Source organism: Coregonus clupeaformis, unplaced genomic scaffold, assembly GCF_020615455.1.
Source record: "Coregonus clupeaformis isolate EN_2021a unplaced genomic scaffold, ASM2061545v1 scaf1821, whole genome shotgun sequence".
NCBI classification, from domain to species: Eukaryota; Metazoa; Chordata; class Actinopteri; order Salmoniformes; family Salmonidae; genus Coregonus; species Coregonus clupeaformis.
Window position 1 is genome coordinate 59563 of NW_025535275.1, and position 13993 is coordinate 73555.

The 13993-nt window shown below is 43.5% G+C and overlaps 1 protein-coding gene across 2 annotated transcripts; it reads right to left on the reverse strand.

The window, feature by feature from the left end:
* Positions 1-823: 823 nt before the first annotated feature.
* Positions 824-13559, reverse strand: LOC121585354. Of its 2 annotated transcripts, XM_041901730.2 has the most exons (4): positions 13293-13559; positions 7769-7943; positions 7486-7620; positions 824-5646 (listed from the first exon to the last, which is right to left on the reverse strand). In XM_041901730.2, exons 3-4 carry the CDS (start codon positions 7600-7602, stop codon positions 1687-1689), a joined length of 4077 nt encoding a protein of 1358 aa, XP_041757664.2. In that variant the 5' UTR covers positions 7603-7620; positions 7769-7943; positions 13293-13559; the 3' UTR covers positions 824-1686. The 2 variants fall into 2 exon arrangements, with proteins under 2 accessions (XP_041757664.2, XP_045074752.1); XM_045218817.1 differs by lacking the exon at positions 7486-7620.
* Positions 13560-13993: the final 434 nt, after the last annotated feature.

The window sequence follows — 13993 nt, forward strand, 5'->3', positions numbered from 1 at the left end:
TTGGTCAAAACAGAACGCATTCATGCAGGATAACTCGGTGACTAATTGGTGCAAGATATCATGTATGGAATATGGCTGTGACCGTCATTAACCTCAAATTCTGTCGCCTACCTTGCCTGCTCCTCAAGATTCAATGGATCCTCTGTCCCTTGCGGTTTAATGTACGGGTGTAAAATATTTCAAAGATACCGGTAAACTACATATCTTGTTTGCAGTAGAAGAAACAACATATTTGCATTATAACTAAATTATGTGCATCTTCCCCATTTTCGATGTCAACCGGTGCGCATCCGATGATGGGATTGTGAAGAAAATGTTTTTCACCCCAACGTTTTGAAGGTGGCGTGACTGATTTACTGCCACCCATTTGGATCACGGCCCATTCTGTCGTTTGTAACCGTAATAAAATATTAGCGGCGCCTCAACATTATAATAAGGCTTTATTACAATGTTATACTATATATAAGGGCGCAAGAAATGCAATGAATAGTAATTACATTTAGTCACAATTGAAATTAGTCTCAAGGATCATGTTCTTAAGATTAAAATGTAGTCCATAACACATCGATCTGAATTCAAAGTTAAATTCTTGCAAAATGTTTAACCTTACATTGACTGCCCATCATCTGGGAAAAGTTTGTTTGATCTCCACAGTGACCAAACTACAGAACCATGTAATACTTCCATGAGAGCAGAGCCTTTAAAAGGGCATTCTACAACAAAATAATTCAAACCAGCATGTGAATCCCACATGACATGTGTCCTGTAGGCCTACATATGTACTTGTGCTAGGCTATATGTCTGCAATTAAATAAACACAACATAAGAAAAGTGGCTTTTATTTTTGTCTGAGTGAAGCTAGAAAGTCAAATATACAGTATGTAAACAGCTGTCAGTTCATCAGCAACAGAACAAGAATTGCTTTTCTAAACAAAATAACTTTCTGTAAACATGAGGGAATGTAGGCATATTAGTTAAAAAGACTAGAGTATTTGCAGTTAAAAGATTTGTCTTGCAAAAGTTACAAATTAACACTTAACCACAGAATAAATGACTGTAACTTGCAAAACATGAGGTTTAGAATTTTATTTTAAATAAATGGACAGAATAAAAATAGATGTTAATCACTTGTATTGGTAGGCTAAATTACGACATTATTTTTCATCAGTTGAGCATCAGAGTCTGACAGTAAGTGGTTAACAATGACATTAAGAGGTATGACAATGTTCCATGATAAAGCATTGTAATTTACACTCAAACTACCATTGAAAAATAGATTGCAGGCCATGATCTGTCCTCGTCTCAAACCTGCTACAACTACTCCAATGTATAAAAGCACTTACCATGTTTTCAGATTTCCATTTTCCCACAAAAAGGTGAAGTTAGGGGACCAATAAAAAATAAAATACTGTCAACTTAAAATGTATCAGTGTAAGTAATTCAAATAACAACCAAAAGTCATCAGCTTCCCTAATGTCCAACAAGCAACCAGAGTAAAAATCTCCATTCAACAGAATATACATTCAAAAATCAATACAACAACCAAACAACTCCTTATGTGTTAAAAATGCCATTTTTGTTGGTTGACCTATGAGTCATTTCTAAACTGATAGAAGTAAACCTCTGAGCAAGAGATGGGGGGATAACTTGCCTTTGTGATAAAACAAGGTCCATCATTTTCGCTTCTTACACCTCTCCCCTGGCATGCTGCAAATAATGGTCATACAGTTGTGACACAGCAGGAAACTGAACACCGCACTCCGCACAATCCAAACCCCCCGTTGTCGCCTTGCCCTCCTTGGATCTAGCAGCACGTTTAGTCGCATTCCCATAAATTCTACTCCGCTTCCTGTTTACATTCCCTTCTTTTCTGTCAGGGTTTGGAATGGTCTCTACCTGTGAGTACAGAGGTGATAGAGAGCTTGTGAGCAGCTGGGTGGAGTCATATGACTGGAGGCCTGGTTGGAAACCTGGGTGTTGCATTGGGGGAGGCACGGGTATAAGGGGTGACAGTGAATGGGGTAGGTCTGAATGATTGGAAAAGTAATGAGGGAGATGTGAACCTTGTGGGTGGTTTTCTTGAAGAGGTGGAGAAGGGTAGTAGCTATGGTGGAGTTCCTGATGGGTGTGTGTTACGCCACTGTTCATGTGAGGTTCAAATCCATTCATGTTGGAAAGTACATCATGTTCATGTGTCGATGGAGAGTAATCAAAGCAGTCGTCCTGTATCCACATACTGTGGTCACCTGGTGAGGAATGGCAAAGCTGATGATTGAAAAGCAAATCTAGTGTCCTGAAGCTGGTGTTGCACTCCTCACATTGATAAGGCAGGCACTGCTGCTGGTCAAGTCCTTTGAGAGTTTTGTTTGGTCTCTCATCGATCCACTGGTACTCAGGGTGTTCTCGCAGCATGTGCTGCTTGTAGGGCCCAACGAAGCGGAAACCTTGACGACACTTTGGACATGAGAACCGTCCTAGTTTCTGTCTGTGGACTCGCTGGTGGAGCCAAAGCTTTTTCCAGCTTTCCAGGGTCTTTCCACAGCAGTCACAGGTGTAGCTCTGACTGTGGGCATGAGTTAGCATGTGGGCTCGGAGTCTCCCTGTGTGTCTGAAGAGTCGTCCACAACGTGGGCATAAGTACTTCCTCGGGTCAGATTTACGATCTAGGCTGTTCAACTTTGATACAAGGGGGGTGAGATTATTTGTGGGTATAATGCATGTTTGGAAGGGGCGCAGAGTTGCAGCAATGGGTTTTTTGGGATGGGTTTGTGAAGACTGATGACCACTTGGTTTTTGCTGTGGGGTAGGTTCACAGTTCAGCAACGAGGCAGAGGAAGCTGAACTCTGTCCAAGGTTCTGAAATGGTTGACTATCAGCAGCTGCAGGAAATACTGATTGGGTGACTGGTGAATGAATCTTGACTGGTGAATGACTCTTGACACTTTGCTGCTGCGATCTCTGCTGATTAGGGGCTCTAGGTTTCCAAATCCTAAATTCAGATTTGGATGTCATCTTCTCCCCCCTAACTTTGGTGCAATATTGGTGGTGCTCTTCAAATTCGGACATCACACTAAACAGCTGGTCACAGAATAAACAGCGAAAGAGCTTCGCACCAGCATGGGTTTTCAGGTGGGTTTTGTACTGACGCCGCTGAACAAATCTCTCTTCGCAGATGTGGCATGTAAAAGATATGAAAGGCTTCTTCCGGCACTCTCTGTCATTACTCTCCCGCAGACCCTTGCAGGGATGTTTTTTTGCAGATGACAACTGAGTGAAACTCTTCCCACACCTATTGCAGTTGTAAGGCTTAATGGACCAGTGTGTCACCTCATGAATACGAATTGATGAGCGATTACTAAAGGCTTTCCCACATACTTTACAGATATATGGTTTTTCCCCAGTGTGCATACGTATGTGAACCTGTAGACCAGACCAAAAGGGAAATACTTTCCCACAAATGTGGCATTTGAGTATCCCCCCTTTCCCCCTTTTCCTCCTTTCTTTCAGGGAAACAGGGGGTGTATGAGTGGCATCATTTCTGTTATCCTTCGTATTCCTCCCAAACTCAGAGTCCTGGTTCGGGTTCTGCGAGTGCCACTTGCAATGAGCAAGCAATTCCTTTGAATTACTGAACTTGATTTTGCAATAAGGACACTTCAGAGGCCCACAGCGCTTGTTATGTTTCTTGATATGACTTTTTAAGTTAGATAGCTGGGCAAAATCTTGGTCACAATCAATGCACTTATAGGGCCTTTCGCCTGTATGAGTGCGTAGATGGACGGTATATACAGACACAAAATCAAAATGGCGACCGCAGTACTCACAGGTTTTCCCTGTGCCTTTTGGTCTCCCTTTTGGTCGACCCCTAGCCTTCAGACAACTGCTTGTTGAGTTATATTCAGTTTCATCGCCTACACCATCTCTCTCCTTCTTGATTTTCTTACTTGTGAATTCCTCACCTTGTACGACATCTGATTTCGAAAAGGACTCATGCGACATAGTTTCTAATATGTTTACATCAGTGATGATTGGATTTAGGTGACTCTCAGGCAAATCTTTAAATCCTTCATCTGTTGATTTACTTCCATTTGAAAAGCTGTCATTTGTGTTACCTTCATACTCCCATGCTGATTCGCCACAGTCCATCCCCTCTCCAACGTCACCATTGCCTTCATCGGCCTGCTTTGACATGGTGTCTGGATCTCCCTGTGAGATCTCACGTTGGAGTCTACCTCTATCTATGCACCTTTTCCTCTTTCCCTTCTTGTACTTCATTTTTCCAAAAACGAACCGGCATCGCTTTCTGGGAGCAGTGCCAGCAGTTTCTCTGCGTTTGTCAACTTTGAGTGGCTTTTTGAACTCAGTGCCGTCACAACTAGTACTACAGGGCTCAACCTTCACACTGGTGTCAGTGTGGCATTGAAAAGACATGAGACAATTTGACTGTGCCACGGAATTAAAATCACCCAGCTCTATTTCAATATCCTCACACTTCACATTAGAGATCACATCAGCAGTCCCACTTGACCTCCCACCTCTCTGAGAATCAACGCGACTAAGTGAAACAGACACATGCCTTGCTATATAATCTAGTGAACGTTCAGTCTCAATCTTCTGATGTTGTGGTGAAATATCCTGGGAATTCACAGATGCTGCAATGGAACATGATTTTCTCTGTGCTAATGCAAACTGCCTCACGAGCGTTGTTTTCTTTGGTGGTCGTCCTACTCTGTGTTTAGGCTCAACAGGAGCTTCCTCAGGCTGAGGACCAATGTTTCCTCTCTTTTCCTCAGATAGCATCTCATCAGGTTCCTTTTTAATGACCATTTTGTCTTCTGTTACATGGGATTGTTGCACTGAAATAGTGTTCATGGTTTTTCCAGGTCGTTTCTTGGTCGACCCCTTCGGTCGCCCCCTTTTCCTTTTTGGTTCCAAGGGTGCGATAGCCACAGGGCTAGATTCGGCTGGTTGATGGTCTTGGGGCGACGAGTCAAGAACAGACACCACTGTATTGCTTGGTTTACGGTTTAGAGGGACTGCTTTTGTTTCCCTAGCTCTGAGAGACTTGTCATTCCTGTTTTCTACACAGTTTGTAGTAAAATAAATGGCATTCGCTCTGTCAGTCATTGTTTCACTCCAATCCTTTGATTCTGCAGTGCTCAGATGAGAAGAACTCTGCTCTGTTTGTAGCACAGTATGCAGCATCTTTGCCTTCTTGCGAGGGCGACCACGTTTCCTAACAACGTCTACCTCTGCTGGCCTTGTTACATCCACCAGCTCTTTTGTGACACAGTTCATTGTTTGCTCACTCCCAGTAAGTGATAAATGCCCTTCAGGATTGACACTTCCACAGTGAGTTTTAGCATGACCAGTAGCAGGTGAATTAACATGCATTTTCTCCACGTTTGCCTGGGTCTTTGTTCGCTTTCTTCTGTGATTAATGTCACCAGAGTTTACCTTTCCGGAATTAGGAAGGTCAGCCGAAACAGGGGTACCTGGTAGTGACAGTGTGTCAGAGGATTCAGCTACCACTTTGTTCTGCTGGCTTCTACTTTTTCTCTGTTGTTGGGGCCTTTGTAAGGGCTCCTTCATAGGGGGCATGTTATGGCAGTTGTCTACCTCTTTGCTGATCTTCTCTTCAGATGGCTGTAAAAAAAACAAATATATATATAAAAAATTTTTTAAGGGTATAACATGGTAATGCTTTCCTTTTGCGCCTGTCTTAGTTTTCCTAATCAAATATAGAAACAGGCAAACACTGCACATATCAGACAAACATATGGGTACAGTGGGGAAAAAAAGTATTTAGTCAGCCACCAATTGTGCAAGTTCTCCCACTTAAAAAGATGAGAGAGGTCTGTAATTTTCATCATAGGTACACGTCAACTATGACAGACAAAATGAGGAAAAAAAATCAAGTAAATCACATTGTAGGATTTTTAATGAATTTATTTGCAAATTATGGTGGAAAATAAGTATTTGGTCACCTACAAACAAGCAAGATTTCTGCCTCTCACAGACCTGTAACTTCTTCTTTAAGAGGCTCCTCTGTCCTATACTCGTTACCTGTATTAATGGCACCTGTTTGAACTTGTTATCAATATAAAAGACACCTGTTCACAACCTCAAACAGTCACACTCCAAACTCCACTATGGCCAAGACCAAAGAGCTGTCAAAGGACACCAGAAACAAAATTGTAGACCTGCACCAGGCTGGGAAAACTGAATCTGCAATAGGTAAGCAGCTTGGTTTGAAGAAATCAACTGTGGGAGCAATTATTAGGAAATGGAAGACATACAAGACCACTGATAATCTCCCTCGATCTGGGGCTCCACGCAAGATCTCACCCTGTGGGGTCAAAATGATCACAAGAACGGTGAGCAAAAATCCCAGAACCACACGGGGGGACCTAGTGAATGACCTGCAGAGAGCTGGGACCAAAGTAACAAAGCCTACCATCAGTAACACACTACGCCGCCAGGGACTCAAATCCTGCAGTGCCAGACGTGTCCCCCCTGCTTAAGCCAGTACATGTCCAGGCCCGTCTGAAGTTTGCTAGAGTGCATTTGGATGATCCAGAAGAGGATTGGGAGAATGTCATATGGTCAGATGAAACCAAAATATAACTTTTTGGTAAAAACTCAACTCGTCGTGTTTGGAGGACAAAGAATGCTGAGTTGCATCCAAAGAACACCATACCTACTGTGAAGCATGGGGGTGGAAACATCATGCTTTGGGGCTGTTTTTCTGCAAAGGGACCAGGACGACTGATCCGTGTAAAGGAAAGAATGAATGGGGCCATGTATCGTGAGATTTTGAGTGAAAACCTCCTTCCATCAGCAAGGGCATTGAAGATGAAATGTGGCTGGGTCTTTCAGCATGACAATGATCCCAAACACACCGCCCGGGCAACAAAGGAGTGGCTTCGTAAGAAGCATTTCAAGGTCCTGGAGTGGCCTAGCCAGTCTCCAGATCTCAACCCCATAGAAAATCTTTGGAGGGAGTTGAAAGTCTGTGTTGCCCAGCGACAGCCCCAAAACATCACTGCTCTAGAGGAGATCTGCATGAAGGAATGGACCAAAATACCAGCAACAGTGTGTGAAAACCTTGTGAAGACTTACAGAAAACGTTTGACCTGTGTAATTGCCAACAAAGGGTATATAACAAAGTATTGAGACACTTTTGTTATTGACCAAATACTTATTTTCCACCATAATTTGCAAATAAATTCATTTAAAATCCTACAATGTGATTTTCTGGAAACTTTTTTCTCATTTTGTCTGTCATAGTTGACGTGTACCTATGATGGAAAATACAGGCCTCTCCCATATTTTTAAGTGGGAGAACTTGCACAATTGGTGGCTGACTAAATACTTTTTTCCCCCACTGTATATTGTATGAGATACACAGTTATAGACATGAAAACACCCTGAAGAGGGACACATTAGAACAGTAGTGTCTCCATTGCCAGTATCAGTAGTTACCGATTTCTCGTTAGTCAGGGCAGGCAAGGGTTCAGGAGGGTTGCTATGGACAGCAGATACGGCTGACTCCGTTTCCTCATCATTGACTCCTCTACTGAGGGACATTTTACTTCCCATGTCAGTCAGTCTCTTGCTCTGTGTTTTCAAACCAAACATAGGCAAGAGGAGAATTTTCATTAAAACTAGATTCAGGATGGAATTTTTCTAGCCTCTGGAATACTAGTAACAAGACGCTAGTATTTCCATCACATGAGTGACTTTCTTATGCTATTTTAATACTTACGGTCTTTATTTTTAGGCAGGCTCTCTGGCGGGACTGATGAGGAAAATGTAAATGTTTAACGTAGATCCTCCAATAGCAGCCCAGGCAAGAACGATCATCCAGTTTTTGTTCAAAACATGCTTCTCCTCTTCCACCACAAACTAGCCAGGTAACCCCCACTACCGTCTCCAGGTACCTTAACAGAAGATAGAAGTTTGAGCCACCTGATTCTACATCATAACTTAACAAAATGCATATCCGAAAACTGTCTTGGGTTATCGAACTAACAGTCATGTTAGGTTGTAATTTGAGTTAACTTCCCCTTTGCACACGTTGCAGAAATGTTAGTCAGTCTTGCTGGGGCCCCTCACAACACATAATCCCCCCACCCTGTGGGGCCCCTTGCAAGAATGGCCAAGAACACCCCTTCCATAGATTGGGACAAGACAGGGATGGGGCTGTGCTACTGACTTGAAAAAAAGAAATATATAAACATACCACTACATTTTGCATCTGTATTTATGCACCAGTATTTAGCAGCCTGTGCAACATTTTATCCCCATATTATTTCCATGCTGTCATTCAAATTGTCCCACCAAACAACAGCCCACATGTACCTCACATACTCACACACTGATGCATTGTTGTTCTGTTGGGTTTGAGTGTTTCAACTTCTGTCTTCCATGCATTGAATCAAATTGATAAGTTGTAGGCACCACAACCCATAGAGGCTGTCTGACATCCAGATGATCTAATCGAAGTGAAAATAACTAACTACGGAAATTCCCAAATCAAATCCATTCCTCTTGTCGCTGTAGGCAGCTAGCTACAGTGCCTTCAGAAAGTATTCATACCCCTTGACATATTTCACATTTTATTGTGTTACAGCCTGAATTCAAAACTGATTCAATATATTTTCTCACCCTTCTACACACAATACCCTATAATGACAAAGTGAAAACATGTTTTTAGATTTTTTTTCTCACATTTATTGTAAATTAAATACTGAAATATCTCATTTACATAAGTATTCACACCCGAGTGAATACATGTTAGAATCACCTTTGGCAGCGATTACAGCTGTGAGTCTTTCTGGGTAAGTCTCTAAGACACAAGTGACAAAAACTCATTCCACGGAGGGCCAAGTATCTGCAGGTTTTCGCTCTTTCCTTGTACTTGAATTAAGGTCACAAATTAGTAAGGAACTCCCCTCACCTGGTTGTCTAGGTCTTAATTGAAAGTTAAAAAACAAAAACAAGCAGACACTAGGCCCTCCCTGGAATGAGCTTGACACCACTGCTCAAAGAACTTTGCATACCTGGATTGTACAATATTTACACATTCTTTTTAAAATTCTTCAAGCTCTGTCAAGTTGATTGTTGATCATTGTCAGACAGTCATTTTCAAGTCTTGCCATAGATTTTGAAGCCGATTTATGTCAAAACTGTAACTAGGCCACTCAGGAACATTCAATGTCATCTTGGTAAGCAACTCCTGTGTATATTTGGCTTTGTGTTTTAGGTTATTGACCTGCTGAAAGATTAATTTAGTCTCCCAGTGTCTGTTGGAAAGCAGACTGAACCAGGTTTTCCTCTAGGATTTTGCCTGTGCTTAGCTCTATTCCGTTTATTTTTATAAAAATAAAAAACTCCCTAGTCCTTGCCGATGACAAGCATCCCATAACATGATGCAGCTACCTCCATGTTTGAAAATATGAAGAGTGGTACTCTATAATTTCTAAAGTGGAAGTTGGGAGAGTTATATTTGAGTGTTTCAGTGAAACGTAAGTGAGGGAGGCCCCGCTCTCTCGCTTTCCCAGATGTTTGGTAAATTTCATTCCGATTTCCTTTGCATTATTGTAGCCTTTTCTGTAGCCTGTCAACTATGTGTCTGTCTATCCCTGTTCTCTCCTCTCTGCACAGGCCATACAAACGCTTCACACCGCGTGGCTGCTGCCACTCAAATCTGGTGGTCCCTGCGCGCACGACCCACGTGGAGTTCCAGGTCTCTGGCAGCCTCTGGAACTGCCGAACAGCCTATGCTACCCTCCAGTTCCTCGACTTCTTGGCGCTGACGGAAACATGGATTACCACAGAAAACACTGCTACTCCTACTGCTCTTTCCTCGTCTGATCATGTGTTCTCGCATACTCCGAGAGCATCTGGTCAGCGCGGCGGTGGCACAGGAATCCTCATCTCTCCCAAGTGGACATTCTCTTTTTTCCCCCTGACCCATCTGTCTATCTCCTCATTTGAATTCCATGCTGTCACCGTCACTAGCCCATTCAAGCTTAACATCCTTATTTATCGCCCTCCAGGTTACCTTGGAGAGTTCATCAATGAGCTTGACGCCTTGATAAGCTTATTTCCTGAGGATGGCTCACCCCTCACAGTTCTGGGTGACTTTAACCTCCCTACGTCTGCCTTTGACTAATTTCTCCCTGCCTCCTTTCCACTCCTTTCCTCTTTTGACCTCACCCTCTCACCGTCCCCCCCTACTCACAAGGCAGGCAATACGCTTGACCTCATCTTTACTAGATGCTGTTCTTCTACTAATCTCACTGCAACTCCCCTCCAAGTCTCCGACCTCTACTTTGTATCCTTTTCTCTCTCGCTCTCCTCCAACACTACTCACTCTGCCCCTACTCAGAAGGTAATGTGCCGTCGCAACCTTCGCTCTCTCTCTCCCGCTACTCTCCTCTTCCATCCTATCATCTCTTCCCTCTGCTAAATCCTTCTCCCTCCGATCTCCTGATTCTGCCTCCTCAACCCTCCTCTCCTCCCTTTCTGCATCTTTTGACTCTCTATATCCCCTATCCTCCCAGCTGGCTCGGTCCTCCCCTCCTGCTCCGTGACTTGACGACTCATTGCGAGCTCACAGAAGAGGGCTTCGGGCAGCCGAGCGGAAATGGAGGAAAACTAGACTCCCTGCGGACCTGTCATATTTTCACTCCCTTCTCTCTACATTCTCTTCCTCTGTTTCCGCTGCTAAAGCCACTTTCTACCACTCTAAATTTCAAGCCTCTGCCTCTAACCATAGGAAGCTCTTTGCCACCTTCTCCTCCCTGCTGAATCCTCCTCCTCCCTCTCTGTGGATGACTTCGTCAACCATTTTGAAAAGAAGGTTGACGACATCCGATCCTCATTTATTAAGTCAAATGACACCGCTGGTCCTGCTCACACTGCCCTACCCTATGCTTTGACTTCTTTCTCCCCTCTCTCCAGATGAAATCTTGCGACTTGTGACGGCCGGCCGCCCAACAACCTGCCCGCTTGACCCTATCCCCTCCTCTCTTCTCCAGACCATTTCCGGAGACCTTCGCCCTTACCTCACCTCGTTCATCAACTCATCCTTGACCGCTGGCCATGTCCCTTCCGTCTTCAAGAGAGCGAGAGTTGCACCCCTCCTCAAAAAACAACTACAGACCAGTATCCCTTCTTTCTTTTCTCTCCAAAACTCTTGAGCGTGCCGTCTCTAGCCAACTCTCCTGCTATCTCTCTCAGAATGACCTTATTGATCCAAACCAGTCAGGTTTCAAGACTGATCATTCAACTGAGACTGCTCTTCTCTGTGTCACGGAGGCTCTCCGCACTGCTAAAGCTAACTCTCTCTCCTCTGCTCTTATCCTTCTTGACCTATCTGCTGCCTTTGATACTGTGAACCATCAGATCCTCCTCTCCACCCTCTCCGAGTTGGGCATTTCCGGCACTGCTCACTCTTGGATTGCGTCCTACCTGACAGGTCGCTCCTACCAGGTGGCGTGGCGAGAATCTGTCTCCGCACCACGTGCTCTCACCACTGGTGTCCCCCAGGGCTCAGTTCTAGGCCCTCTCCTATTCTCTCTATACACCAAGTCACTTGGCTCTGTCATATCCTCACATGGTCTCTCCTATCATTTCTACGCAGACAACACACAATTAATTTTCTCCTTTCCCCCTTCTGATAACCAGGTGGCGAATCGCATCTCTGCATATCTGGCAGACATATCAGTGTGGATGTCGGATCACCACCTACCCTACACAGAAAGCGGCACAGGTCCTAATCCAGGCACTTGTCATCTCCCGTCTGGATTACTGCAACTCGCTGTTGGCTGGGCTCCCTGCCTGTGCCATTAAACCCCTACAACTTATCCAGAACGCTGCAGCCCGTCTGGTGTTCAACCTTCCCAAGTTCTCTCATGTCACCCCGCTCCTCCGCACACTCCACTGGCTTCCAGTTGAGGCTCACATCTACTACAAGACCATGGTGCTTGCCTACGGAGCTGTGAGGGGGAACGGCACCTCCTTACCTTCAGGCTCTGATCAGACCCTACACCCAAACGAGGGCACTACGTTCATCCACCTCTGGCCTGCTAGCCCCCCTACCTCTACGGAAGCACAGTTCCAGCTCAGCCCAGTCAAAGCTATTCGCTGCTCTGGCACCCCAATGGTGGAACAAGCTCCACCACGATGCCAGGACAGCGGAGTCACTGACCACCTTCCGGAGACACTTGAAACCCTACCTCTTAAGGAATATCTGGAATAGTATAAAAGTAATCCTTCTACCCCCCCCATAAAAAAATAATAATAAGTGGTTGTCCCACTGGCTATCATAAGTTGAATGCACCAATTTGTAAGTCGCTCTGGATAAGAGCGTCTGCTAAATGACGTAAATGTAAATGTTGGATTTGCCCCAAACATAACGCTTTGTATTCAGGACATAAAGTTAATTTCTTTGCCACATTTGCAGTTTTACTTTAGTGCCTTATTGCAAACAGGACGCATGTTTTGGAATGTTTATTCTGTACAGGCTTATTTTCACTGTCATTTATGTTAGTATTGTGGAGTAACTACAATGTTGTTGATCCATCCTCTCTGGCAACTGAGTTAGGAAGGACGCCTGTATCTTTGTAGTGACTGAGTGTATTGATACACCATCCAGTGTAATTAATAACTTCAAGTTCAAAGGGATATTCAATGTCTGCATTTTTATTTTTTACCAATAGGTGCCCTTCTTTGCAAAACATTGGAAAACCTCCCTGGTCTTTGTGGTTGAATCGGTCTGAAATTCACAACTCGACTGAGGGACCTTACAGATAATTGTATGTACAGAGATGAGGTAGTCGTTCAAAAATCATGTTAAACACTATTGCACACAGAGTGAGTCCATGCAACTTAGGTGACTTAAGCACATTTTTACTCCTGAACTTATTTAGGCTTGCCATAACAAAGGGGTTGCACACTTATTGACTCAAGACATTTCAGCTTTTCATTTGTAAAAATTTCTAAAAACATAATTCCACTTTGACATTATGGGGTATTGTGTGTAGGCCTGTGACAAATTCGCAATTTTAAATTCAGGCTATAACACAACAAAAAGTGGAAAAACTCTAGGGGTGTGAATACTTTCGGAAGGCACTGGGTCAACTAACGTTAGCTATAGCGAAACTCTGCAGGTAGGCCGACATGTTAGAAAACATACTCTAAATCCAGTTAGCTCGCTAGCTAAAGAAGAAACATGCACGCCATAGCTAGATCTGTTTAATGTAAGACTCGTGGTTACTCACCCAAATATGTGTTAGTGCAGACTTGTCCTCGAACCACCAGTTAGATACCTGTCGACATGATGAAAGCTACTAGCTAGCTAATGTCAACATACCGTGTTGTAGTCCAAAGCCGACAAATATCAAAATGTATAAATAATGCATTGCACATAACATTCATGTTTACGACAACGTTCAGATACAATGTTGTGTGACATTATTTAAAATTTGAGCTTATTGTATTCGTGATTCAATTGTTTTTTTCTCCTCACTCAACATCCGGTAGGCCGGAAATGGCGTCACATGCTTACCTCATCAAATGTGGACAACCGGTGTAAAAAAATTAATACAAATTATTTACCAAAACAACTTTCTGTGCGGTGCTTATAAAATTCTCATATCAAAATATCCTAAGACGACTAACCTCTATTTTGCTATGCTATGTTCATACACAAGTGACAAACTATGTCAGAGAGCTATCACAAGCAATCAGTGAATACATTATCTGCATATCCATTATGCTCAAATGGCAGAGGCTATAACAGACAGTGACTTGTAAAACAACCTACCAAAATCTAAAACTGACCCTTACCTTAACCCTACCTCTAACCGTAACCTTATTTTGAGTAATTCTGAAATAAAAATGTGTTTTGCAGGTCAGGAGTGTCCGTATAGCCTTTTCCAGCTATCACTTATGGCTGCAGCTATTGCATTGGTCCCTGAAA

What these genes read in the sequence shown, in the direction of transcription:
- LOC121585354 (XM_041901730.2), bottom strand. Translation starts at nt 7,602, where the DNA reads ATGGGAAGTAAAATGTCCCTCAGTAGAGGAGTCAATGATGAGGAAACG. An exon ending in CCCTGACTAACGAGAAATCG is followed by an intron (nt 5,647 to 7,485) that starts GTAACTACTGAT and finishes TTTTTTTTACAG; the next exon opens with CCATCTGAAGAGAAGATCAG.